The sequence below is a fragment of the Lepidochelys olivacea genome (genome assembly GCF_965140295.1).
Source record: "Lepidochelys olivacea isolate rLepOli2 genome assembly, chromosome: 12".
NCBI classification, from domain to species: Eukaryota; Metazoa; Chordata; order Testudines; family Cheloniidae; genus Lepidochelys; species Lepidochelys olivacea.
Genome location: NC_140422.1, coordinates 3247138 through 3273762, shown reverse-complemented (window position 1 = coordinate 3273762; position 26625 = coordinate 3247138). Strand labels below are relative to the sequence as shown.

At 57.6% G+C, this 26625-nt stretch overlaps 1 protein-coding gene across 2 annotated transcripts; it reads left to right on the top strand.

Moving 5' to 3' along the window:
• The first annotated feature begins 60 nt into the window (after positions 1-60).
• LOC311528878 (fibulin-7-like) lies at positions 61-26625 on the top strand. 2 transcript variants are annotated; one of them, XM_084644349.1, is made up of 10 exons: positions 61-143; positions 3211-3282; positions 9299-9453; positions 16653-16809; positions 18436-18606; positions 20541-20666; positions 22211-22333; positions 22715-22852; positions 23436-23574; positions 25693-26625. In XM_084644349.1, the coding sequence occupies exons 3-10, from the start codon at positions 9385-9387 to the stop codon at positions 26051-26053; spliced, it is 1284 nt and encodes a 427-aa protein (XP_084500475.1). In that variant the 5' UTR covers positions 61-143; positions 3211-3282; positions 9299-9384; the 3' UTR covers positions 26054-26625. The 2 variants fall into 2 exon arrangements, with proteins under 2 accessions (XP_084500475.1, XP_084500474.1); XM_084644348.1 differs by lacking the exon at positions 3211-3282 and having other exon boundaries at positions 73-143; positions 16614-16809.

Below are 26625 nucleotides of genomic sequence, written 5' to 3'. Positions count from 1 at the left end.
AGCAGGAGTGTTGTGCCACGCAGTTATCCTGGGCTCCTGCAGCCCGGGCTCCGGGATGTGTCTCTCTCTGGCTGCTTCCAAGTTTTGCTCCTATTCAAAACTTCAGACAAGCACTGCTGGGCGGTTAAACAAAAGGGGGACTGGTGAGTAATGGCTCTGTCCAGACTCTTCCGCCAACTGCTCACTGGCATGAAAGGAGAGACAGCTCCTGTGCAATCCTCCCTCACAGGCCCCCCCGGCCTGAGCCCTGGCTCTGTGCAGGCCCTGCTGATCACTGGAGCATTATTCTTCGCGTCGATCCGCGCGGGGGCAGGCTGATTGGGCCGGGGAACATTCCAAAGGGGCGGATTAATGAATGGGAATCTCCTCTCCCTTTATGCTGCGCTGTTCTCAGCCCATGCAGCTTTGTTTTCCACCAAACCGCCCCCCCAGGGTGTATGTGCTTCCCCCTTCCCTTACCCCTCCCGTGCTCTAGTCAGTGACTAGTTGGGTGACTCCAGGGGATGGGGCTTATCATGATCCTGCTTGGGGCTGAGGGCCCTCAACTCCCACCCATGTAGGACCTGGTTTGTTGCCTGGGAGCCTCACCCCTGCCCTTGTTTTGCCCCATAAATTAACCTGCTGGAGCTGTAATATACACCGTTGGGAAAGTGGCCCATGGCAGGGAGCCATGGCGATGCAGAGAGGTTACTAGGGAAAAGGCCGGTTGCAGGCTAGGGGGATGTGCTCTGCTGGGACGAGACACAGGCGGGGAGGGGAGAATCTGATAAAATAACATGCCCTTTGTGCGGATGCCCCAGGGACACGTCCCAGGGTGGCAGGGGGCTGCCAACCAGCAATTGGTTAGCACTCCACACACAGTGGGGAATTCAGCCCATCCTTGGGAGTCACATCCTGTGTGGCTCAACACGGACGGGGTGCTGTAACACACACTGCCCACTGGAGTTACACTTACAAGTAAAATAAATAAGACAAAGCGTGGGAGGGGAAACTGAGGCATGGAGAGGGGAAGGGGCATGCCCAAGATCGCCTAGCAGGTTGGCTGAGCTGGCATAGCATGCAGATCTCCTGAGTCCTAGCCCAGGTCACCGGCCCACAGCACTGGTTCTTTGGAAGCAATAACTATCACCTCATCCTTTGCCTCCAGCGGGCTCGGCAGCCCACCCAAGCATTGGAGAATGAAGCTACCCAGCCGCCATGGGAGGGGGAATCTGGTGGGGAAATGGAGGCACAAGGAGAGAAGGGGCCCAATAGGGCTACAATACCCCTGAGATTTCCACTGGCCGGGGGAGGAGACGCTGAGGGCCTGACTTCCCAGCGGTGCTCGTCAGCAGAGAGAGCTACTCAGCACCTCCAAAATCAGGTCCACGCTGCCATCAGTGAACTGGCACCCCCAGAGTCAGAAGCCACCACTGAAGATGCTGGCCTCCGTGATCTCTCCAGCATCCCGTGGGCAGGCCATGCGGAGCCAGGTCTCCTGACTCCCAGCCTGGGGCCTCGATCACAAGGTTCTGTGATTATCAGAGGGCAGAGGACTAGGAGAGACGCCGAGCCCCTGGGGCACCCCCTCACCCACTGCCACTGGGCCTTCAACACCCCGGCACCTGGGAACATCAAAGGAGCTGCATCTGAACCCTGGGCTCCCTTGGGCCAGCTTGTCGGCTCCTTGCCCCCGTGAGCGAGGTGGGGCGGGAGCTGCGGGGGGTGGAGCAGGGGGCAGAGGAGCCGGCCTGAGAGGGAAGATGAGAGGTTCTGTGCTGGGTCTAGGGCTTGCGGTGGGAAGGGAGGAAGCTGGTTTGGGGGAGGCTGCATGGAGGTGGGATCTGGAGGGCAGGAAGGGACGGGATCAGTGCCAGCGGCCAAGGACAGAACCTCTCGTCTTCCCTCTCAGGCCGGCTCCTCTGCCCCCTGCAGCTCCCGCCCCGCCTCGCTCACGGGGAGGCGGTAAGGACGGAGGGGAGCATGGCGGCTGTGTGACCGAGGGACAATTGCAAGGAGCCGACAAGCTGGCCCAAGGGAGCCCAGGGTTCAGATGCAGCTCCTTTGACATTCCCCGGTGCCGGGGTGTTGAAGGCCCAGTGGTAGTCTGCGCGATAAGGTCTTCTGCGTTGGCGTGGGAGCTGCACCCCCACCCCCCACCCCCCGCGTCCTCATCCACTGCCCATCAGTGCCTGCTGGGTCGGAGCCAGCTCCTACTGACAGGCCATCCCACAGCAAGACTGGCCCCCAGCAGCATGACAGAGCAAGGCTGATGGCCCGCCGGGGGCCAGGGACAGAGGCAGCAAATGGCCCTGTGTCTCTGCCAAGCACGAGCAATCCCATGGCAGGCTTGGGAACGCAGGGTTGGCAGAGACGCGTGGGCATCCTGTCACAGAATGGGGCCTGGGGCCTGCGCATTTCTGCTCCTCCTTATGGAGCTGCCCTCATGCTGCAGGGGGTTCCCCGCGGCACGGGACGAGGTGGCCACCAGCACACAGGAGGGCTGCCAATGGCTTGGCTCAGGGTGGTGGGCAGGAGCCCGGGGTCTAGCCTCAGCTGCCCCACAGGTGCCCACGTGACAGCCTGTTCTAAAATACACTCTGCACATCTCTCAGACTCAGAGCCATCGTGGCCGGTCACCTCGGGGCTTTACTAACCTTGGGGTGGCTTCTGTGTTCCCGGCCAGCAAGAATGGCTACAAACGCCTAGTGACAGGGTCATGAAGTGAGCAGCCCTGTCGGGAGCCCCACATGGCAGCGCTCCATGTCTAGCCGGAGTGAACCAGGCTGTCTGTCTGGGTCCCTGTAACGTACAGTGCAGCTGAGCCCTGCCTCTTCTCTACCATAGGGACAGCAATGGAGTTTCCCTATCAGACTCAGACCTTGCCTGCTGCTTTGTTGCCCCCGGGCAGACAGCTGCATGGCACCCTGCCTAGTGCCCGTCGACAAGGGAAGAATGTAGCTACCCCGGGTATTCCATTACACCCTGGCACCTGTGCCCACTGCGAGGACCATTGTGCCTTTGAGTTGAAGATCTCAATGATAGGGAAACTGAGGCAGAGAGAGCTCAGTGACTTGCCCAAGGCCATGCAGTCAGTCAGTGGCACTGCTGGGAAAAGAACCCAGGAGTCCTGACTCCTACCCCTGGGTTCTACGACCTGTAGATGGAACTCCTTCCAGATATGCCCTGCCCCACCTTGAATCACCAATTCCTTTCTCTTAATTCTCCCAGGGAAAACCAATTCCACTGCAGCAGCGGCTCCCAGCCACAGTGCTGTGTGAAGAGAAGGAAGACATGAAGCAGGTGCTGCCACACGTCCGTGTCCATACGGTGACCTGTTTTACCCAGGGCCCCAGGCACTGCAGGTCCCCGAAGCTGTAGCATTTGCCAAAGAATCCATCCCTTGCTGCAGAATTTGCTCCGGAAGCTAATGTCTCCTCTACAAGAAATGCTAGGCAGCTCCTCAGCTGGTGTGATTGGCATGGCTTCATTGGTGCAGATGCTAGGCTGCCGTAGCCCAGCGGCGTGTCGGGCCTACCTTTCTAGCTCTTGTGGTTGATGCCAACACTGTTAGCTGTTTCCCTGTTGATCATTTTAGCAAAAGATCCAGCCAATGTGCTTATCTCACAGTCCCAAAGGCCAGAGGCCAGAACAAGCTGTTTCCCTAAGCCTCCAGCTTACCCCTGTTGGCTTCCGGAAGGCCGTGGTATGTTTTAATGCACAATTCTGCAGCCCCTGGCAAATTAAAACTCATGGGGCAGCGTGAAACCAGTCGACTCGGGTGGCAGAATAAACAACAGGAGGGGGACCCTGCTGACTGTAGCATTAACTTTCAGATGGAATCGAATTGACGTTTCCCTCACTGGCTGGTGCAGAATGAGCATCACCCTTGCTGCACAGCATGCGGGGGGCCTTGCTCTTAGGTACCACGGCTAAGCCATGGAGACTGAAAATGTGAACACCAACACCGGCTTGTGTCCAGTTTGTGTTAGGCACTCTGGCACCTGCAGGGGGCACTATTCTCTCTCCTATACCACATGCAGCTGCCCAGATGCAACCTGAGCGGCCTGTGGACGTGTTAGTTATTTCCCATTGACTAGATAGTGAGCAGCACCCAGAGGGCATTGGGCGAGACACCCTGGCTGAATCCCCCCCATCCCGTGTGCCTGTCCAGTGCTCATTGGCACTGAGATGAAGCTGGAATGTTTTCAGTCTGGGCTGCAGGGGGTCAGAAGCCACGAGTGTAATGATTGCCTGGACTCTGATCATGCAGGGATCCCCCAGCCTGGCTTGAGAGGTGTCAGATCCCAGAAACCCACCAATTCATGCCCACAAGAGGCAGATACTTCCCTATTCATGTCCCTATATTTGGGGCCTGGAGTAGTGCTTTATAAGAACTGCACTTGGATACACTACATAAGAACATAAGAATGGCCATACGGGGTCAGACCAAAGGTCCAGCCAGCCCAGTATCCTGTCTGCCGACAGTGGCCAGATCCAGATGCCCCAGAGGGAGTGAACCTAACAGATAATGATCAAATGATCTCTCTCCTGCCATCCATCTCCACCCTCTGACAAACAGAGGCTAGGGACACCATTCCTTACCCATCCTGGCTAATAGCCATTAATGGATTTAACCTCCATGAATTTATCCAGTTCTCTTTTAAACCCTGTTATAGTCCTAGCCTTCACAACCTCCTCAGGCAAGGAGTTCCACAGGTTGACTGTGCGCTGTGTGAAGAAGAACTTCCTTTTATTTGTTTTAAACCTGCTACCTTCTCTGAATCATTAAAAAAGGGATAAAGAATAAGACAGAGAATATCTTATTGTCCCTATATAAATCCATGGTACGCCCACATCTTGAATACTGTGTACAGATGTGGTCTCCTCATCTCAAAAAAGATATATTGGCATTAGAAAAGATTCAGAGAAGTGCAGCTAAAATGATTAGGGGTTTGGAACGGGTCCCATATGAGGAGAGATTAAAGAGGCTAGGACTTTTCAGCTTGGAAAAGAGGAGACTAAGAGGGGATGTGATAGAGGTCTATAAAATCATAAGCGGTGTGGAGAAAGTGAATAAGGAAAAGTTATTTCTTTGTTCCCATAATATAAGAACTAGGGGCCATCAAATGAAATTAATGGGCAGCAGGTTTAAAACAAACACAGTGCACAGTCAACCTGTGGAACTCCTTGCCTGAGGAGGTTGTGAAGGCTAGGACTATAACAGGGTTTAAAAGAGAACTGGATAAATTCATGGAGGCTAAGTCCATTAATGGCTATTAGCCAGGATGGGTAAGGAATGGTGTCCCTAGCCTCTGTTTGTCAGAGGGTGGAGATGGATGGCAGGAGAGAGATCACTTGATCATTACCTGTTAGGTTTGCTCCCTCTGGGGCACCTGGTGTTGGCTGCTGTTGGCAGACAGGATACTGAGCTGGATGGACCTTTGGTCTGACCCAGTCTGGCTGTTCTTATGTTCTTATTCCTAACATCCTGTTCGTTTTTTTGACTGCCGCTGCACACTGCGTGGACGTCTTCAGAGAACTATCCACGATGACTCCAAGATCTCTTTCCTGATTTCCCACTAGCCCTGTCAATCAGCCCCACCTCTGCTAATTAACAGAATCTTAGCTAGGAGTGGGGCAGGACTAACTGGGTTCAGGTAATGGCCTGATAAACCCCTGGGCAGAGACCCCAGTTTGGAGGGGAAGCCCAGGGAGTTCCTGTGGAAGGCCCTGCAGGAGGCCTGGAAGAAGCTGCCCCGTCCCAGAGGCTGGAAGCTGCAAAGGCAGCCCAGAGCGGCTGATATGGGGAAGGTCGCTAGGGAGTCAGCCTGCAAGTCAGACCCTGAGAAACCGGGGGAAGCCAGGAGAGCAGCAGAGGGCATTTGCCTGCTGGCCTCTTGGAGCTAGAGGTAGACAAGGCAGGCAGAGGCCTGTGAAAGGACTCCAGCTAGAAAGGGCTTGGAGTGGGTTCTCTGGGGATTGTGCCTGGAAGATTGTTTTGCCAATAAACCCCAAGTGACGGGAGTTACAAGATGGAAAACTGCTGTGAACTGGGTGAGAGGAAACTGAGGCAGAGCCATACTCGGCCAGCGGGGGGCTATGGGGCAGCCAAGCCCTATGACACCATCCTGGTCACTTGACAAACCCACCCCACCCTAGGGATATGCTGCTGAATGCTTGCTAAGCAGGCTCCAAGCTGGTCACTACATGGATGGGAGACACTCTGGAAAACCCACTGTGCCCTGGTCAATCAGCTGCAGAGGGGATGCTGGCATGCCAGAGAGCCAGCTGCCCGCAGGGGTGCTGCCCAGCTATGGCTGTTGAAGAGGCAGGAGTGTGTCTGCTGGAGGAGGGGTGTCAGTCGTACCAAACGGCTGTTTGGGGGCCTCTATGCCCGCTTCTTGAAAAGGCCTAATCAGCGGCTAAACTGGGGCTTCCATGCAGCCCATATGGTTTCCCACATGGCCAGTCCCTCCTTCACTCTGCTACTGGGCCAGTCAGGGAATTCATGAAAGTTGTGACACTCCAGCTGGGGCTGGCCCCTAGCTCGATAATGAGTTATGCCTCTCCCCTGGGAGCGAGGGGTGCTCCCGGGGGTCCATTCCTGCTCAACACTCCCCACCCCCGTCCCCTTTTCTGTCTTGCTGGACAGAGTTTGGATGGGAGCTGGGTGCCTCCATCACCTCTGAGTCACTGACTTCACCCCCCTCCTCATTTACTTAGTACCCATCTCCTCCTGCTGTGTCTCCCCGCCTCCCCTTGGGATATTTGTAAAAGCCCTTTTTTTGCATTCACTTGCTCTGCGTTTCTGCAGCCTGTATCATTTCCCTGAGGTTCTCTAGCTGGTTCCCTGGGGGCTCACAGCCTAGTGGGGGGTACTGTTGTTTCAGTCAGTTCTTCAATATTTATACAGCGCTGTGTGTGCATGGCACGATACAGACAAATAACAGCTGGTGTCCTTGCCTTGAAGGCCTTGCGAGCGCCGAGTGTGATCCCAGTAGGCAGCTATACGGTGGGAGCTGGGGTGAGCTATTGGGCTAGGAAGATGTGGGAATTGCCCCTGAAATCAGGGGGTGGGAAGGGGCAGCACAGGGAATGGCCCCAAAGAATGCCCCAGCCCAGGCCCTGCTTTCTAGCTGCAAGCGCTGGCGTGAACAGCACCTTGCCCAGGGACCCTAGAGCACTGAGTTTCTCGGGCAAAGCCGGCATCTGCTGATTGCGTGACCAGCATTAGCAACAGACTCTGCAGATGAAAGGCCCAAAATGCCCTGATCTTGTGGGGGGGAGAAAGGGGCTGGTGCCAAGGGAAAAGTTTCCTACCACTCGCTGCCCTTCCTCCACCGGAGCCAGGGGAAAAACCAACAAACACATGGTTGGGGAGGATAAATTGCAGCCTGTGGCGGGCAGGAGCAAGAGTAAGGGGTTGCAAGCCAGGAACCTGCATCTTACAAACAACCTCTGCTTTTCCGCCCGCGGGCTGGCCTTCCCCTGTGCCAGGGAGAGGCCCCCGCTGCTGCAGCAGGAGCTCTCCCTTCTCAGAGAGCCCAGGGGCTGCAGGAGGCTCTGAGCCAGACCTTCCCGGAGACTCCGCCACAGCTTGCTCGGTCTGTCTGCCTGCCACTGGCTAAAGCAGGGGTCTGCAGGGGCCCCAGACACAAGGGAGGGGAGCAGAGCGCAGCATCTTCCTGCAGGGCTCTGAGAGAGAGAAGACAGGCCTCCTTGTGTAGGGGCCTCCTGGGCCTGCAGGGGCACTGGCCCGGTGGGGGGCAGCTCCTAGCCTGGCTGGAGTTTGGGGAGCAATGCAGCGGGCATGGCCGCTGACAGGGGAGGGAGGCTGGGATCTTCCCCATGCTGGCTCCTTCTAAGGAACAGAGCTCTTCCCACGCACTGGGCTGCTGGCACCTCTGCCGTATGCCAGCCTGGCCTGGTCCTCGAGAACTGCCCTGAAGACTCCCACAGGCCCTGGCAGCTGGGACAGCAGCGGGGTGGGTGGAGGGCATGGAGCGAAAGGGCCACAGCTCCTCAAAGGCTGCTCTTGGCCACGCTCCTGGTTCACTAGGACGATGCCCGCACGGGGGGATGCCATCGCAGGGGGAGATGCTGGGGGGGAATGCCATGGCAAGGGTGGGATGCCAGGGGGATGCCATCACCAGGGGGTGGTTTCTGGGGGGATGCCATCACAGGGCGGAGGGCAGGGGGATACTATCACAGTGGGAATGCCAGAGGGATGCCATCGTTGTGGGGAGGTTGCCGGGGAGGGTTGCCCGGGGATGCCATCGTGGGGCAGGGTTTCCAGGGGTTGCTGTCATGAGGGGGATGCCTTGCGGATGCCATCACAGGCTGGGTTGCTGGGGGCATGCCATCGCAGGGGGTGGCTGATGAGCCAATGCCATCACAGGGGGCAGTTGCCGAGAAGATGCCATCATGGGGCGGGGGGGTTGCGGGGGGATGCCATTGCAGGCGGGGTTGCCGGGGGGGATGATGTTGCAGGGTGCATAGCTGGGGGATGCCATGAGAGGGAGGGTTTGCTGCGGGATGCCATCGGGAGGGGGCAATGTTGGGTGGATGCTATCACAGGGGACAGTTGCTGGGTGGATTCCACTGCAGGGGTGGTAGCCGGGGGGGATGCCATCGCAGGGGGCAGTTGCCAGGGCAATGCCAGCACAGGGGGAATGCTGGGGGGGATGCCATCACAGGGGGGTGGCCATCACCGGGGGGAGGTTGCCGGGGGGATGCCATCACAGGGGGTGTTACCAGGGGGATGCCATCGCACGGGGTGGAGGATTGTCTTGGGGGTTGCTGTGGGGATGCCATTGCAAGAGGTGTTGCCAGGGGGATGCCATCCCTGGGGGCATTGCTGGGGGGATACCACCACAAGGGATTGCCGGGGGTATGTCATCACTGGGGGGGGGGTTGTCAGGGACATTGTCAGGGCGATGCCATCGCTGGGGTGGTTGCCGGGGGGGGGTGCCATTAGGGACTGGCTGGTTGGTCAATTCTGAGCAGTATTTGGGGGGGTTCTTGTGATTTTTCTGCAGCCAGCAGGTTATTTCTGAAGGCCCCTCTGGTGGGGAAGCCTCATGAAGGGTGTGGTGCTTGCAGTGGGATGGGGATGATGGGTTGGGCATTGGGCAGCAGGTGACAATGCAAACCACAGGGAAACCTGGGGGAAAGACCAGGGCCCACCTCCCTCTCCTTGCACCCCTTCCCCAGCTTGGGGGTTGGTGCCAGGGCAGATGGGGCCAGTGGAACTGACTCTGGTCCACGAGCTGCTATCCCCCTTACTGTGTGTGTTCTCTCATTCCCATCTGTGTAGTTGGTTGAGCCATTGCCAGGAAGGAGCCAGCCCTCAGCTGTCCCCGGGTGTCACAGGATCTTCACCCCCAGCCCAGCTCCTGCGTGATGTGGCTCCTTGTGGTGCAGGCCCTGGTGGCCCTGTGTGTCCTGCAGCTGCCACTCAGCAGCACCCAGGTAAGGAGAATGACCAGAGAATTGCTAACAAATCCCCGCTTTTAAAGAAAGGGGGAAAAGTGATCCGGGAAACTCCAGGCCCGTTAGTTTAACCTCAATTGTATGCAAGGTCTTGGAACAAATTTTGAAAATGCAAGTAGTTAAGGACGTAGATGTAAAAGGTAATTGGAATAAAATATAACACAGGTCTATAATGGTGCCAGACCAACCTGCTCTGCTTTGAGAAGAGAACGGATGTTTTTAGATGAAGGAACTGCACTAGATCTAGTCTGTCTGGATTTCAGTACAGCACAGGATACAGTTCCACTTTGGAAATTATTAGTTAAACTGGGATTAATCTGAGAATTGAAAGATGGGAAGGGAACTGGTTAAGGGGCAGACTACAACGGGTCACACTGAAGGGGAAACTGTAAGGCTGGAGGGAAGAGTGGAGTTCCTCAGGGATCCGTTACCAGTTACCAGTGGAGTTCCTCAGGGATCCGTCTTGGGACCAGTCTTATTTACCATTTTTATTAACGATCTTGGCACAAAAAGTGGGAGTGTGCTAATAAAAGTTGCGGCTGACACAAAGCTGGGAGGTATTGCCAATACGGAGGAGGACCAGTGTGTCATACAAGAAGATCTGGAGAACTTTGAAAACTGGAGTAATAGAAATGGGATGAAATTTAAGAGTGCAAAATCAAAGTCATGCACTCAGAGACTCACAACAAACAAGCAGTTTTGCTTTAAGCTGGGGACTGATCAGTTGGAAGTGACAAAGGAGGAGAAAGACCTGGCTGTATTGGTTGATCACAGGACGAGTATGAGCCGCCAACATGATGCGGCCATGAAAAAGGCTAATGCAACCCTAGGACACACCCTGTCCCCTGCACTACCGTCCGCTTACACCTCCCCCCACCTGGGGAATGGGCTGCAGAGCAGCTGTACAGCAGCTGTGGCCGCAGTATGCAGGAGGGGAGCAGGCTGCAGAAAGCCCACCAGAGGAAGGAAGGACCTCGCTGTGGAGCGGGGCTCTGTCTGCAGCAGTCCCAAGAGTGTGCCGCAGGCAGTGGGTCTGGAGAGCTGGGGACCCCTGGAGCAGGTGGGCCTGAAGCACAGTTGTGAAGTGTCTTAAATCCGATGCGGAAGAGAGGACAATCAGACGGAGGCAGCCGTGTGGGCTTTGTGCTGGTGATGAGGAGCACCAACCAGCAGCGTCCCCAAAGGGGCTCCCAGCCGCCCCGCAGCAAGCCTCGGCAGCCCTTGAAACGACAGTCGAGCTCAGGCTTCAAATGCAGGGCGCTGGGGGCTCTGGGCAATAGTTACCTGGCTGAAGTATCTGAGCGATTTCTGGAGTCGCCCTTCAGAAAACACAGCCTGCGGATTCCAGCTCTGCGTCAGCTACACCTGTGTCTCTGCCCCACGGACTCTAGGATATAACCTGGCCCGAGGGCCCGCTCTTGTTGTCCTGCCTCTCAGCCCATCAGGGTGCCCCCGGCACTCAATGCTGGTGCTTAAAGAGGTGTTAAGAAATGCTGAACTGCAGCCTGCTGAAATCAGGGCAGGAAATTCCCTGACGCCTCTGCAGTGCCCCCGATCCTGCCCCATGTCCCTGTCTTTGCTCCCTGTGATGCTAGGGCAGAGGCTGAATCTCCTGGCTGCCTGCCTGGGCCGGAGCATTCTGACAGCCCTCCTGAAAATCTCAGTCACGGGCCTGGATCCTGCCCCAACATCCTGCCTTTCCCTTGTTCATAGAATCATAGAATATCAGGGTTGGAAGGGACCTCAGGAGATCATCTAGTCCAACCCCCTGCTCAAAGCAGGACCAATCCCCAACTAAATAATCTCAGCCAGGGCTTTGTCAAGCCTGACCTTAAAAATATCTAAGGAAGGAGATTCCACCACCTCCCTAGGTAACGCATTCCAGTGTTTCACCATCTTCCTAGTGAAAAAGTTTTTCCTAATATCCAACCTAAACCTCCCCCACTGCAACTTGAGACCATTACTCCTCGTTCTGTCATCTAGTACCACTGAGAACAGTCTCGATCCTTCCTCTTTGGAACCCCCTTTCAGGTAGTTGAAAGCAGCTTGTCACGGAGTCCCCGGAACTGCTCCCCATGAAGCCAGGCAGGACTCTGGGGAAGTCTCCTTTCTGTGAGCAGCCTGTCTCCAGGGCACACAGCTCACACAGCTTCCACCTTCCTGGGTCTGACCTCGGAGCATTCAGCATCCTCTGCCCCTCTGTGCGCTTCCCCCAGTGAGTCCGCCCAGGTGGGGTGTTGGGGAAGCCAGAGGGTCCTGCCCCCCAACTTCGCAGTCAGACATGACTCTCAGCCAGCCAGTAAAACAGAAGGTTTATTACATGACAGGAACATGGTCTAAAACAGAGCTTGCAGGTGCAGAGAACAGGACCCCTTAGCTGGGTCCATTTTGGGGGGCAGTGAGCCAGACAACCACTTCTGCACTTCACTCCATGTCCCAGCCAGCACCAAACTGAAATTCCCTCCAGCCCCTCCTCCCCTGGGCTTTGTCCCTTTCCCCGGGCCAGGAGGTCACCTGATTCCTTTGTTCTCCACCCTTTAGCTCTCACCTTGCAGGAGGGAAGGGCCCAGGCCATCAGTGGCCAGGAAACAGGGTGTCGGCCATTCTCTGTGTCCAGACCCCTGCACGCACCTGCCCTCTAGGGCTCTGCAATGATCATACACCCTTATCCTACCACCTAGATTCTTAAGAACTGCCCAGGGGAAACTGAGGTACCCCGACAATATTCAGAGGAAACATTAAGAACAGTCCCGCTTCGTAACACAGCTATCAAATCCCCCCTCATTCTTCTCTTCTGCAGACTAAACAAGCCCAGTTCCCTCAGCCTCTCCTCATAAATCACGTGTTCCAGTCCCCTAATCATTTTTGTTGCCCTCCACTGGACTCTTTCCAATTTTTCCACATCCTTCTTGTAGTGTGGGGCCCAAAACTGGACACAGTACTCCAGATGAGGCCTCACCAGTGTCGAACAGAGGGGAACAATCACCTCCCTCGATCTGCAGGCAATGCCCCTACTTATACATCCCAAAATGCCATTGGCCTTCTTGGCAACAAGGGCACACCGTCGACTCATATCCAGTTTCTCGTCCACTGTAACCCCTAAGTCCTTTTCTGCAGAACTGTTGCCGAGCCATTCGGTCCCTAGTCTGTAGCGGTGCATGGGATTCTTCCGTCCTAAGTGCAGGACTCTGCACTTGTCCTTGTTGAACCTCATCAGATTTCTTTTGGCCCAATCCTCTAATTTGTCTAGGGCCCTCTGTATCCTATCCCTACCCTCCAGCATATCTACCTCTCTTCCCAGTTTAGTGTCATGTGCAAACTTGAACAAAACAGGCCCCAGGACTGACCCTTGGGGCACTCCACTTGATACCTGCTGCCAACTAGACATGGAGCCATTGATCACTACCCGTTGAGCCCGACAATCTAGCCAGCTTTCTATCCACCTTATAGTTCGTTCATCCAGCCCATACTTCTTTAACTTGCTGGCAAGAATACTGTGGGAGATCATGTCAAAAGCTTTGCTAAAGTCAAGGAATAAGACGTCCATTGCTTTCCCCTCATCCACAGAGCCAGTTATCTCATCATAGAAGGCAATTAGATTAGTCAGGCATGACTTGCCCTTGATGAATCCATGCTGACTGCTCCTGATCACTTTCCTCTCCTCCAAGTGCTTCAGAATTGATTCCTTGAGGACCTGCTCTGTGATTTTTCCAGGGACTGAGGTGAGGCTGACTGGCCTGTAGTTCCCCGGATCCTCCTTCTTCCCTTTTATAAAGATGGGCACTACATTAGCCTTTTTCCAGTCATCTGGGACTTCCCCCGATCACCATGAGTTTTCAAAGATAATGGTCAATGGCTCTGCAATCACATCCGCCAACTCCTTTAGCACTCTCGGATGCAGCGCATCCGGCCCCATGGACTTGTGCTCGTCCAGCTTTTCTAAAGAGTCCCGAACCACTTCTTTCTCCACAGATGGCTAGTCACCTCCTCCCCATGCTGTACTGCCCAGTGCAGTAGTCTGGGAGCTGACCTTGTTTGTGAAGACAGAGGCCAAGAAGCATTGAGTACATTAGCTTTTTCCACATCCTCTGTCACTAGGTTGCCTCCCTAATTCAGTAAGGGGCCCACACTTTCCTTGACCACCTTCTTGTCGCTAACATACCTGAAGAAACCCTTCTTGTTACTCTTAACATCCCTTGCTAGCTGCAACTCCAAGTGTGATTTGGCCTTCCTGATTTCACTCCTGCCTGCCTGAGCAATATTTTTGTACCCCTCCCTAGTCATTTGTCCAATCTTCCAGTTCTTGTAAGCTTCTTTTTTGTGTTTAAGATCAGCAAGGATTTCACTGTTAAGCCAAGCTGGTCATCTGCCATATTTACTATTCTTTCTACACATCAGGATGGTTTGTCCCTGTAACCTCAATAAGAATTCTTTAAAATACAGCCAGCTCTCCTGGACTCCTTTCCCCCTCATGTTATTCTCCCAGGGGATCCTGCCCATCAGTTCCCTGAGGTTGTCAAAATCTGCTTTTCTGAAGTCCAGGGTTCGTATTCTGCTGTGTCAGGATCCTGAACTTGACCATCACATGGTCACTGCCTCCCAGGTTCCCATCCACTTTTGCTTCCCCTACTAATTCTTCCCGGTTTGTGAGCAGCAGGTCAAGAAGAGCTCTGCCCCTAGTTGGTTCCTCCAGCACTTGCACCAGGAAATTGCCCCCTACCCTTTCCAAAAACTTCCTGGATTGTCTGTGCACCGCTGTATTGCTCTCCCAGCAGATATCAGGGTGATTGAAGTCTCCCATGAGAACCAGGGCCTGCGATCTAGTAACTTCCGTGAGTTGCCGGAAGAAAGCCTCATCCACTTCATCCCACTGGTCCGGTGGTCTTGTGAGTTATCCCACCAAGTCTCTGTTATTCCAATCACATCATAATTCCTTCACTGTGCCAGGACTTCCAGTTCTCCCTGCTTGTTTCCCAGGCTTCTTGCATTTGTGTATAGGCCCTTGAGATGACTCGCTGATCGTCCCTCTTTCTCAGTATGAGGCAGGAGCCCTGCCCTCTTGCGCTCTTCTGCTCGTGCTTCCTCCTGGTATCCCACTTCCCCACTTAACTCAGGGCTTTGGTCCCCTTCCCCCGTTGAACCTAGTTTAAAGCCTCCTCACTAGGTTAGCCAGCCTGCTTGCGAAGATGCTCTTCCCTCTCTTCGTTAGGTGGAGCCCGTCTCTGCCTAGCACTTCTCCTTCTTGGAACACCATCCCATGGTCAAAGAATCCAAAGCCTTCTCTCCGACACCACCTGCGTAGCCATTCGTTGACTTCCATGATTCGACGGTCTCTACCCAGGCCTTCTCCTTCCACAGGGAGGATGGACGAGAACACCACTTGCGCCTCAAACTCCTTTATCCTTCTTCCCAGAGCCACGTAGTCCGCAGTGATTCACTCAAGGTCATTCTTGGCAGTATCATTGGTGCCCACGTGGAGAAGCAGGAAGGGGTAGCGATCCGAGGGCTTGATGAGTCTCGGCAGTCTCTCCGTCACATCGTGAATCCTAGCTCCTGGCAAGCAGCAGACTTCTCGGTTTTCCCGGTCGGAGCAGCAGATAGATGACTCAGTCCCCCTGAGGAGAGAGTCCCCGACCACCACCACCCGCCTCCTTCTCTTGGGAGCGGTGGTCGTGGAACCCCCAACCCTAGGACAGTGAATCTCATGCCTTCTAATCGCCGGAGTCTCCTTCTGTTCCCTTCCCTCAGACGTATCATCTAGTCCACTCTCCGCATTAGTACCTGTGGAGAGAACATGAAAACGGTTCCTCACCTGTATCTGCGTTGCTGGTACATGGACGCTCCCCTTTCTTCTTCTGGAGGTCACATGCTGCCACATTTCTTTGCCATCCTCCTGTCCCTGCTGTGCAGCCTGCTCCGAATCTTCAGAACATTGTGCCCGTAGAAGCATATCCTGACGTCTGTCCAGGAAATCTTCAGTTTCTCTTATGCAACGCAGGGTCAATACCTGTTGCTCCAGACCTTGAACCTTCTCTACCAACATGGAGACCAGCTTGCACTTTGTACAGACAAAGTTTCTTCTGTCCTGTGGAAGAAAGACAAACGTGGCACGTCCAGTGCAGGTCACAACAGCTGAACACCCCCCATCCATATTACCTTCCTTCTATGAGCTTCCTCAGGAGTTGTAGTAACTACTCAGAGAAGCCAGCAAGATGTAAGCCTCAGTGGGCTCTCCCTGGGCGAACTCCCTCTGTTTGCCTCTCTGCTGTTCGCCGCTCAGCTGGTCCGCAGCTGACTGGCTTTTTAGAGCAGTCAGGCCCACTCAGGGCTCACCTGGAACAAAGCACTCCCAATTCACACTTTTCAAACCACCAATCACACGGTCAAACTGTCCCCACAACAGACACTCAGATACTCACCAACACAGCCTCCCTAATGCAGCCCTTAACGTACCTCCTCTCAGACAGATCCCAGGCAAACGCCCTCTGTTCGCCTCTCCGCTGTTTGCCGCTCCAATAAATGGGGTTTTCCAGGGTGTGAGATGATGGGGATGGGCCCTGGCTGCCAGGGGCGTCTCCCAGGACTCAGCAGCATTTGGCTACAGCCTTTGGGGAGATTTCTGTGCACTCCGCTCAGGACTGGCCCTTAAGGGTACGTTTACACTGCACTGTAAGCCTGGAGCTTGAACTCAGGCTTTATCCTTCTTCCGTCCACACACAAATCATGCTAAACCAAGGCTCAGACCCAGGCTCCCAGGACCCCACGAGGATGAAGTGTCCAAACCTGAGTCAAGTCAGGACCCAGGGTTCACACCCTCTTGCTTTACAGTGTAGATGCAGCCGCACTGGACTCGTGTCCCGCAAACGTATCCCACAATCCCGTGGGCCGACTTTTGGTGACCTCTGGACTGTTATGTTTCCCGACACCGCACTGCGAGCAAAGGGCCCAGGGGCCATGTTTTGAGTGGGCGCTAGGAAGTCGGGGAGATGGGTGGCTGGATGTGGGCCCATGTAAGGCAGTGCCCCAGGTTGGGACCCAGGGTTCTGTGGGGTTACAAATGGGTATAGCTGTTCACACCCTAGGTTAGCATGCCCAGGGCCTGCTGACTCGAGTTCTGTTACTCTGGCCTTGCACTGCAGCGCAGCCAGACCCCGGGGGACATGTGTGTTTGCCCCCAGGACTGCCTGAGCAAGCACCAGGTGCTGAGCACCATTCAGCAGATGCAGAAGCTGCTGTCCACGCAGGAGGCCATCCAGCTGCAGGGGATGCGCAGCCTCAAGAAGCAGCTCACGGTCCTGCAAAGCAACGTCCACAAGCAGGCCACGAAGCGCAATGGTAATGCAAGCTATGGTGCACCGATCTCCCCTGGCAGAGCTGGTGCAAACGCCTCTGGTGGGTGGCACGGGGTGCTAGGGTTGCCAGGTGGCCGGTTTTCGAGCGGAATGCCTAGTCGAAAAGGGACCCTGGCATCTCCGGTCAGCACTGCTGTTAAGAGTCTGCTCGGCGGTGCTGCAGGGCTAAGGCAGGCTAGTCCCCACCTGTCCTGACACCGCATGTGCCCTGGAAGCAGCCAGCGGGTCCAGCTCCTAGGCGGAGGGGCGGGGAAAGAGCCATGGGGCTCTGTGCGCTGTCCCCACCCCAAAAACAGACTCCTCACTCCCACTGGCCAGGAACGGCAGCCAGTGGGTGCTGGGGCGGGCGGTGCCTGCGGGCGAGAGCAGCGTGCAGAGCCTCCTGTCCTCCCCTCACCCCGCCTAGGAGCCAGACCTGCTGTCTGCTTCCGGGGTGCAGCGCACTGCCAGTACAGGCAGGAAGCCTGCCTTAGACCCGCTGCACCGCTGACTGCGAGCCGCCCACAGTAAGCCTGAGCCCCAACCCCCTGCCCCTGCCCTGAGCCTCCTCAAGCCCCTCATCCCCGGCCCCACCCCACAGCCCACACCCCCAGCCCAGAACCCATACCCCCTCCTGCACCCCAAAGCCCTGCCTCAACCCGCAGCCCCCTCCCGCACTCCAAATCCCTTGGCCCCACCCCACAACCTGGAGACCCCTCCTGCACCCCAAACCCCTCATCCCCAGCGCAGAGCCTTCACCCCCTCCCACACCCCAACCCCAACCTACCTCAACCCGCAGCCCCCTCCCGCATTCGGAATCCCTCAGCCCCAGCCTGGAGCCCCCTCCTGCACTCCAAACCCCTCATCCCAAGCCCCACCCCAGAGTCTGCACCCCCAGCCGGAGCCTTTATCCCCTCCCACACCCCAATCCTCTGCCCCAGCCCAGTGAAAGTGAGTGAGGGTTGGGGAGAGTGAGCCACCAAGGGAGGGGGAATGTATTGAGTGGGGTGGGGCCTTGGGGAAGGGGCGGGGCTAGGGTGTTCGGTTTTCTGCAATTAGAAAGTTGGCAACCCTGTTGGGTGCCCTGGTGCTGTACTGCAGACATTGGCTTTGTGGGGCTGCCCTGAGCAGGTTGCCTCCAGCACACCCCTGCATTGCACCTGGGGCACGGGTGTCCCTCGCTCTCTGGATCTCTACTGCGCTGCCAGCTCCATCCCTACCTCCTGCTTTGAGGCCTGGGCCACGCCTAACAATTAGGCCAACCTGGAATGGGTAGATCGCTGGAGGCTGTGAACATGTCGTGCCCCGTGGGATGTAGGTAGGTCGGCAAAGAATTCTCCAGACCGGGGCGGCTGAGGCCAAAGGGGCCGTGGTGAGCTGCAGCCATCATTGGGTTGGATCCTGCCTACCTCTCCGTGGGCTGGCTGGCCAGCTGGGGTTAGCTGAGCACCCAGATCTAACTGGGTGGAGCTGGTGCCATGGGGCTCTGCTGACTCTGCTCACCCAGGGTGGGTGGGATGTACTGGGAAAGGGGCAAGAGTCGGCCTGCGGTGTCTGATCCCTGCTGCAGCATGCGGAAGGGCGCTGACGGGGGATTAACCCTAACCCCGTTCCCGTTCCCCTTCCCCAGACAGCTGTCCCCACCTGACGGCACCCCTCAACGGCAGGAAGCTGGGCGAGAAGGCGACGGCGGGGCACGAGGTGCACTTCCTGTGTGAGGCCGGCTTCCGGCTGGTGGGCTCCGAGTCCCGCACCTGCCTGCAGGACCGGACGTGGAGCGGCCAGCAGCCCTTCTGCCAGAGTGAGTACGGCTGCGGGGCCGCCACGGGCGGGCAGAGCACCACGCTGGGAGAGGGGCCGAGGGGCCTCCAGGGACTGGCAAAGGGACGGAGCCACGGCTAGGGACTGCGGCAGCCAGCCTGGGCAGAGCTGCCCCTGCCAGCACCTTTTGTTCCAGAACCCGTGCCCGGCCCGATCCCTGCCCCACCCCCGCCCCGATCCCTGCCCCTCGCCTGCCCCGATCCCCACCTGCTCCGATCTCCGCCCCACGCCCGCCCCGATGTCTGCCCGCCCCAATCTCTGCTCCGCCTCCGCCCCGATTTCCGCTCCACACCCGCCCCGAGTCCCCACCCACACGCGCACCCTGATCCCTGTCCCACCTCTGCCCCGATCCCCACCCTGATCACTGCCCCATGCCCCAGCCACCCCAAGTCCCTACCCACACGCCCGCCCCGCCCCAAGTCCACGCCCGCATGCCTGCCCCATTCCCTCTGCCCCCCCGCTCTGATCACTGCCCCACACCCCATCCACCCCGATCCTCACATACACTCTTGCCCCGATCTCCGCTCCACGCCTGTCCTGATCCCTGCTCCATGCCCTGATCACCGCCCCATGCCCCTATGCGCCCTGATCACCGCCCCATGCCCATATCCACCCCGAGTCCCCACCCACATGCCTGCCCCAATCCCTGCCCCCTTGCCTGCCCCAATCTCCATTCCACGCCTGCCCCAAATCCCCACCCACACACCCACTTCAATCTCTGCCCCGCCTCTGCCCCACACCTGCCCCGGTGGGAGGCAGGACCGGTGGAGGCGGAGGATGGGGGAGGCAGGACGGGTGGGGGGGGAGGCAGGACGGGTAGAGGGAGGGGGGAGGCAGGACGGGTAGAGGCGGGGGAGGGGGAGGCAGGACGGGTGGAGGCGGGGGAGGGGGAGGCAGGACGGGTGGAGGCGGGGGAGGGGGAGGCAGGACGGGTGGAGGCGGGGGAGGGGAGGCGGGACGGGTGGGGGAGGGGGAGGCAGGACGGGTGGAGGGAGGGGGAGGCAGGACGGGTGGAGGGAAGGGGAGGCAGGACGGGTGGAGGCGGGGGATGGGGGAGGCAGGACAGGTGGAGGCGGGGGACGGGGGAGGCAGGACGGGTGGAGGGAGGGGGAGGCAGGACGGGTGGATGTGGGGGAGGGGGAGGCAGGACAGGTGGAGGCGGGGGAGGGGGAGGCAGGACGGGTGGAGGGAGGGGGAGGCAGGACGGGTGGAGGCGGGGGATGGGGAGGCAGGACGGGTGGAGGCGGGGGAGGGGGAGGCAGGACGGGTGGAGGGAGGGGGAGGCAGGACGGGTGGAGGTGGGGGATGGGGAGGCAGGACGGGTAGAGGGAGGGGGAGGCAGGACGGGTGGAGGCGGGGGAGGGGAGGCAGGATGGGTGGAGGCGGGGGAGGGGAGGCGGGCGGGTGGAGGCGGGGGAGGGGGAGGCAGGATGGGTGGAGGGAGGGGAGGCAGGACGGGTGGAGGTGGGGGAGGGAGAGGCAGGACTGGTGGAGGCGGGGGAGGGGAGGCAGGACGGGTGGAGGCGGGGGAGGGGAGGCAGGACGGGTGGAGGCGGGGGAGGGGGAGGCAGGACGGGTGGAGGGAGGGGAGGCAGGACGGGTGGAGGCGGGGGAGGGGAGGCAGGAGGGGTGGAGGCGGGGGAGGCAGGAGGGGTGGAGGCGGGGGAGGGGGAGGCAGGACGGGTGGAGGTGGGGGAGGGGAGGCAGGAGGGGTGGAGGCGGGGGAGGGGAGGCGGGACGGGTGGAGGTGGGGGAGGGGGAGGCAGGACGGCCGGTGGGACAGCTGAGCAGCATGGTGAGTAGGAGTCAAAGGTGACACTGAGCGATCCCGGTGTTTGTGCCTGAGTTGATTTCTTTGAGCGTTGTCCTCACGTTCCAGGTGATCGATAACCCGCATCTCTCCTCTCCCCACAGCTATCAGCAACTGCGCCAGCAGCCCTTGTGCCAACGGCGGGACCTGTGTGGAGGACGTGCGGCGGTTCTCCTGCTTGTGCCCCGGCAGCTGGTCAGGCAGTAACTGCCAGACCCCCAGCTCCTCCTGTAGGTACAGACCAGGCCCCGGCCCCTCGCACCCCTCAACTCCGGAAGGGGCATCTGCAGAGAGGATCAGTCGTGTGTGCGCACGTCTGTGATGCGGAGAAGGGGGGGGGGTGTGCACGGTGCAGGGAAGGGGGTGTGTGTGTGTGTTTGATGCAGGGAAGGGGTGTGTCTGTGTGTGCAAACGCTGCAGGGAAGGGGTGTGTGTGTGGGCGTGGGGGTGCAGGGAAAAGGGGTGTGTGTGGGGGGGTGCAGGGAAAAGGGGTGTGTGTGTGTGTGGGCGTGGGGGTGCAGGGAAGGGGTGTGTGGGGGTGTGGGGGTGCAGGGAAAAGGGGTGTGGGGGTGTGGGGGGGGAGGGGGGTGCATGCTGCAGGGCAGAGCTGCGTGTGCGTGCAGTTGTCACGGGGCCCCGGGGCGATGCTCTGGAGCTGCTCCCTACGAAGCCAGGCAGGACTCTGGGGGAGCCTCCTCGCTCTGAGCAGGCTGTCGCCAGGGCAAGAAGCTTCCACAGCTTCCACCTTCCTGGGTCTGACCTCGGAGCATTCAGCATCCCCTGCCCCACCATGTGCTTCCCGTAGCGAGTCCGCCCGGGTGGGGCTCGTGGGGGAGCCAGAGGGCCCTGCCCCCCAGCTCCGCAGTCAGACGGGACTCTCAGCCAGCCGGTAACACAGAAGGTTTATTAGTCGACAGGACCACAGCGTAGGACAGAACTTGCTAGCACTGAAATCAGTGACTTTCAGCCAAGTCCATTTTGGGGGGAGGGGAGCCCTGAGCCAGGGCTCTGGCCCGCCCCCGGCGCCCCAAGCCAGCGGAGACTGACTCGCTGCCCGCAGCCTGGTCCCTGCCCTGCCCATTGCTTCTCCTCCGGCCTGTGTCTCGCTTCCCGGGCCAAGAGTCACCTGGTCGTATTCCCCTCCTGGGTCTCAGGTTAGGAAGGGGCGGCCATAGCATCCGTGCAGGCAGCTGGAGTAACCCCTGCAAAAGTCACACCCCCTTATTCCCACCGCCGAGACCAGGGGCGGGAAAACTTTTTGGCCTGAGGGCTGCATTGGGTTTCGGAAATTGTATGGAGGGCTGGTTGGGGGAGGGGGTCATGGCCCAGCTCCCACCTCCTATCCGCACCCCCCCCCCGGACTCCTGCCCCATCCAACCCGCCCTGTTCCCTGATGGGCCCCCCCGGGACCCCGCCCCATCCACACACCCCCACCGCCCCAACCAACCCCCCTCCCCTCCATTCCTGACTGCCCCCCCCCAGGACCCCTGCCCCCATTCAACCCCCTGTTTCTACCCCGACCCCTATCTACACCCCCACCCTCTGACCACCACCCCAAACTCCCATGCCCCCAGCCAACCCCTCCGCTCCCTGCCCAAGCCACGGCAGGGTGGTGCAGGAGGTGGGAGGCCACCTGCCTCGGGAGCGGCTCCCACACAGTGCCCAGGGCTGTGGGACGCCCCGAGCACATGAGCGAGCTCATGTCATGCCCCAGGCCGGGCTCCGCCTGCCGCCGACCAGGGGAGCTAACAGCTGCCTCCCCCTGCCGCTGCAGCCTGGGGGACGCTGAGCACCTCGTCCTTCAGTCGCCAGCCCCGCTGCACAGACGCCCGCCCGCGCTCGCACCACTGCACCTGTGACCCTGGCTTCCAGCTGCGGGCCGGCGGCGTGTGCCAAGGTACCATGGCTCCCTCGCCACTCTCTGCGAACCGGGCTGGGGCGACGTCTAACCCCCTGCAGGCCCAGCCCCACCGAGGCCGCCCCAGCAGCGCCCTGCACTGGCTTTGCCCCTGCCCCTCCCAACAAGGGACCCGCCCAGCGTCAGCACCCCGGGGCCCAGGGGGTGAGCCATGAAGGAGTGGCCAGCACCAGCCAGGGAACCCAAGGGGAGGCTCTTGCATGGCACTGGGGTACCCTGGACCACCCATTGTGGGGTGGAGGCTGGGGGGTTTCCAGCACCGGCCAGGCTGTGAAGGCCCAAGGTTGGGGGGTGGTCTGGGTGTCACACTCTTCCTGAACCCCCACTCCCCAGAATCTCCACTGTCTATTCCATGGCCAGATGTTGACGAGTGCCAGCTCTTCCAAGCCAGCTGGCAGACCCGCCTCTGCGTGCACGATTGTGTCAACGTGCCCGGCTCCTACCGCTGTGTCTGCCCCCAGGGCTATCTGCTCCATGCTGACCAGAACACGTGCACCGGTGAGCAGCACCTGCATCAGGGGAGGGGAGAGAGGCCTCATGCCCTGCGGGGTCACCGCATCACAGCTTGCAAATGGAACCCAGCTCTGAGCTCCTGTGCAGCCCTGCCCCTGCCCAGAGCCCGCCTGTGCACTCAGCTCAGCCACGTGGCGAGCTGAAGCCCCTTTGGGTGCCCATGGGCATGGGTCTGGACCCTTCTGTGGCATCATCCCACTCTAAAGCCCCCTCAGTACCCATGGGCCCGGGATCAGCTCTGCCCCTCTGCCTGAGTGCCAGGCTGCTGCCAAAGCCCCCTAGGATACCCAGGCCTAGTGTTACCTGTGCCCCCTGGGACCCAGGGCTCCATGGGTATCTGGGCACCCCTTGCCTTGGCACCAACCTAATCCTGAAGAGGCAAATGTCCGCTGGCCCCCATCTTTGCCCCTGTGGCAGACACCGGCTCAGCACCCGGCGGTTAAATGACACTGGCAGGGTGTGTGACCACAGCTGGGTAGGCCGGGGAAGGGTGAGGCCCTGGCCCCACCGTGGAAGGGAACCAGTTGCATTCACACCAGGATCTGGGGGATTTTGTTTGCTCTGCCAGATGTGGACGAATGCACCGACAATCAGCACAACTGCAGCCATGGCGAGCTCTGCGTCAATGTCTTTGGGGGCTACCGGTGTGTGCGCCCCAAGTGCCCCCAGCCCAGGCTCAACACCAGCTACGTCAAGACCTCCGTCTAGTAAGTGTTTCCATGCGTGCAGGCCGGCAGCCCACGGCTCCCCTGCGGCACCAAGGCTGGGAGGAGTGCCGAGTCCCTGCAAGCCCCTTGGATAGGTGCTATCAACAAAAGCTGACAGTTGGCAGTTTTTCAGAGACATGATTAAGAGCACAAGAGCAAACTATCCCCCTGCGTAGGAAACACAGGAAGTCTGGCCAGAGACCACGCTGGCCTAACCAGGAGACCGTCAACGGTCTGAAACTCAAAAAAGAGTCCTACAAAAAGTGGAAACTTGGTCAAATGACAAAGGATGAATATAAACAAATAACACAAGTCTGTAGGGACAAAATTAGAAAGGCGAAGGCACAAAACGAGATGAAACTATTTAGGGACATAAAAGGGAACAAGAAAACATTAGAAGCAAAAGGAAGACCAAGGACAGGGTAGGCCCGTTACTCAATGGGGGGGGGAGAGACAATAACAGAAAAGGTGGCAATGGCAGAGGTGCTTAATGACTTCTTTGTTTCGGTTTTCACCAAGAAGGTTGGTGGTGATGGAATGTCTAACACAGTGAATGCCAGCGAACATGAGGTAGAATCAGAAGCTAAAATAGGGAAAGAACAAGTTAAAAATTACTTAGACAAGTTAGATATCTTCAAGTCACCAGGGCCTGATGAAATACATCCTAGAATACTCAAGGGGCTGACTGAGGAGATGTCTGAGCCATTAGCGATTATCTTTGAAAATTCATGGAAGACGGGAGAGATTCCAGAAGACTGGAAAAGGGCAAATCTAGTGCCCAGCTATAGAAAGGGAAATAAGGACAAGCCGGGGAATTACAGACCAGTCAGCTAAACTTCTGTACCCGAAAAGATAGTGGAGCAAAGAATTAAGCAATTGATTTGCAAACATTTAGAAGATAATAAGGTGATAAGTAACAGTCAGCATGGATTTGTCAAGAACAAATCCTGTCAAACCAACCGGGCAGCTTTCTGTGACAGGGTAACAAGCCTTGTGGATGGGCGGAAGCGGTAGACGTGGTATATCTTGACTTTAGTAAGGCTTCTGATACTGTCTTGCATGATCTTCTCATAAACAAACTAGGGAAATGCAGCCTAGATGGAGCTACTATAAGGTGGGTGCAAAACTGCTTGGAAAATCGTTCCCAGAGAGTAGTTATCAGTAGTTCAGTCATGCTGGAAGGGCGTAACGGGTGGGATCCCGCAAGGATTGGTTCTGGTTCTGTTCAATATCTTCATCAATGATTTAGATAATGGCATAGAGAGCACACTTATGAAGTTTGTGGACGATACAAAGCTGGGAAGGGTGGCAAGTGCTTTGGAGGATAGAATTAAAATTCAAAATGATCTGGACAAACTGGAGAAATGGTCTGAAGTAAATAGGATGAAATTCAATAAGGACAAATGCAAAGTACTTCACTTAGGAAGGAACAATCAGTTGCACAGATACAAAGTGGGAAATTACTGCCTAGGAAGGAGTACTGCAGAAAGGAATCTGGGGGTCATAGTGGACCATAAGCTAAATATGAATCAACAGTGCAACTCTGTTGCAAAAAAAGCAAACATCATTCTGGGTTTGTTGTAAGTGTTACAGGAGTGTTGTAAGCAAGACACAAGAAGTAATTCTTCCGCTCTACTATGCACTGATTAGGCCTCAACTGGAGTATTGTGTCTGGTTCTGGGTGCCACATTTCAGGAAAGATGTGGAGAAATTGGAGAAAGTCCAGAGAAGAGCAATAAAAATGATTAAAGGTCTAGGAAACATGACTACGAGGGAAGATTGAAAAAACTGGGGTTGTTTAGTTGTCAAGTACATAAAAGGTTGTTACAAGGAGGGAGAAAAATTGTTCTTAACCTCTGAGGACAGGACAAGAAGCAATTGGCTTAAATTGTAGCAAGGGAGGTTTAGGTTGGACATTAGGAAAAACTGTCAGGGTGGTTAAGCCCTGGAATAAATTGCCTAGGGAGGTTGCGGAGATTTTTAAGACCAGGTTAGACAAACACCTGTCAGAGATTGTCTAGATAATACTCAATCCTGCTAGGAGGGCAGGGGACTGGACTAGATGACCTCTCGAGGTCCCTTCCAGTCCTACACTTCTATGATTCTGTCTCCCCCCAGTCAGTGTGAGCGCAACCCATGCCCCATGAACAGCAGAGCCTGCCGGTTGGCCGCCAACTCCATCTCCTTCCACTACCTGCCACTCCAATCCAACCGCACCGTGCCCAGGGTGCTCTTCAAGATGTCCACCACCCACCTGGTGGGTGACAGCCTGCGCTTCGCCATTGTGGGTGGCAGGGGCCAGGGCGTCTTCGCCGTGCAGCGCTCCGACCGGCACAGTGGCGAGCTGATCCTCACCAGCCCGGTGGTGGGGCCGGCCACCTTGGAGGTGGAGCTGGAAATGAGCAAACTCGCCCGGAAGGTTCTTCTTGGGAAGCACATCTTCAGGGTCACGGCCTTCATCTCTCAGTACGAGTTCTGAGCCCCCCCAAGCTGCTGGCCTCACGCATTCCAGCAGAGATGCCCGCCTCAGAGCTGAGATGGGGCTTCCAGGGCATCCAGCCAAGCTAGCCGTCTGGGGCACCCCTGCTGGCTTCTAGCAAACGTCTGGGGGAGCTGCCTCTTTGGAGACCCCCATTCTTCGCCTGGCAAAGACCTCACCCCTTGTGTCCTGCCTGTATAGCATGTCACGGCCTCACTGGGGCTGGCTGTGGATGGCAGAGAAATCGCAATGGCCAGTGCCTAGGACTGCAGGGTCAAGGGTGGCTCCCTGAGTAGCTTAGCTGCTCCCCAGCCTGCGGTGGCACTGGCCAGCTGACATGGACACAGCCAGCGTGGGCACGAGCCCCCAGGGTGTCCCGTGTCAGCCGCCAGCTGCATGTCCCGGCCGCCCCTCCAGCTTGCATTCCCCTGCTCTCGTATGCGCCCCAGGCTTAGACGCCGCATCTGCCTAGGGCAGCAGCAGCACAGTGAGCCCACCCAGGGCAGAAGAGCAGGACCTGCCAACTGGGGATTTGACTTCTCATACGTAGTAACAGCAAATAAACCGGTAAC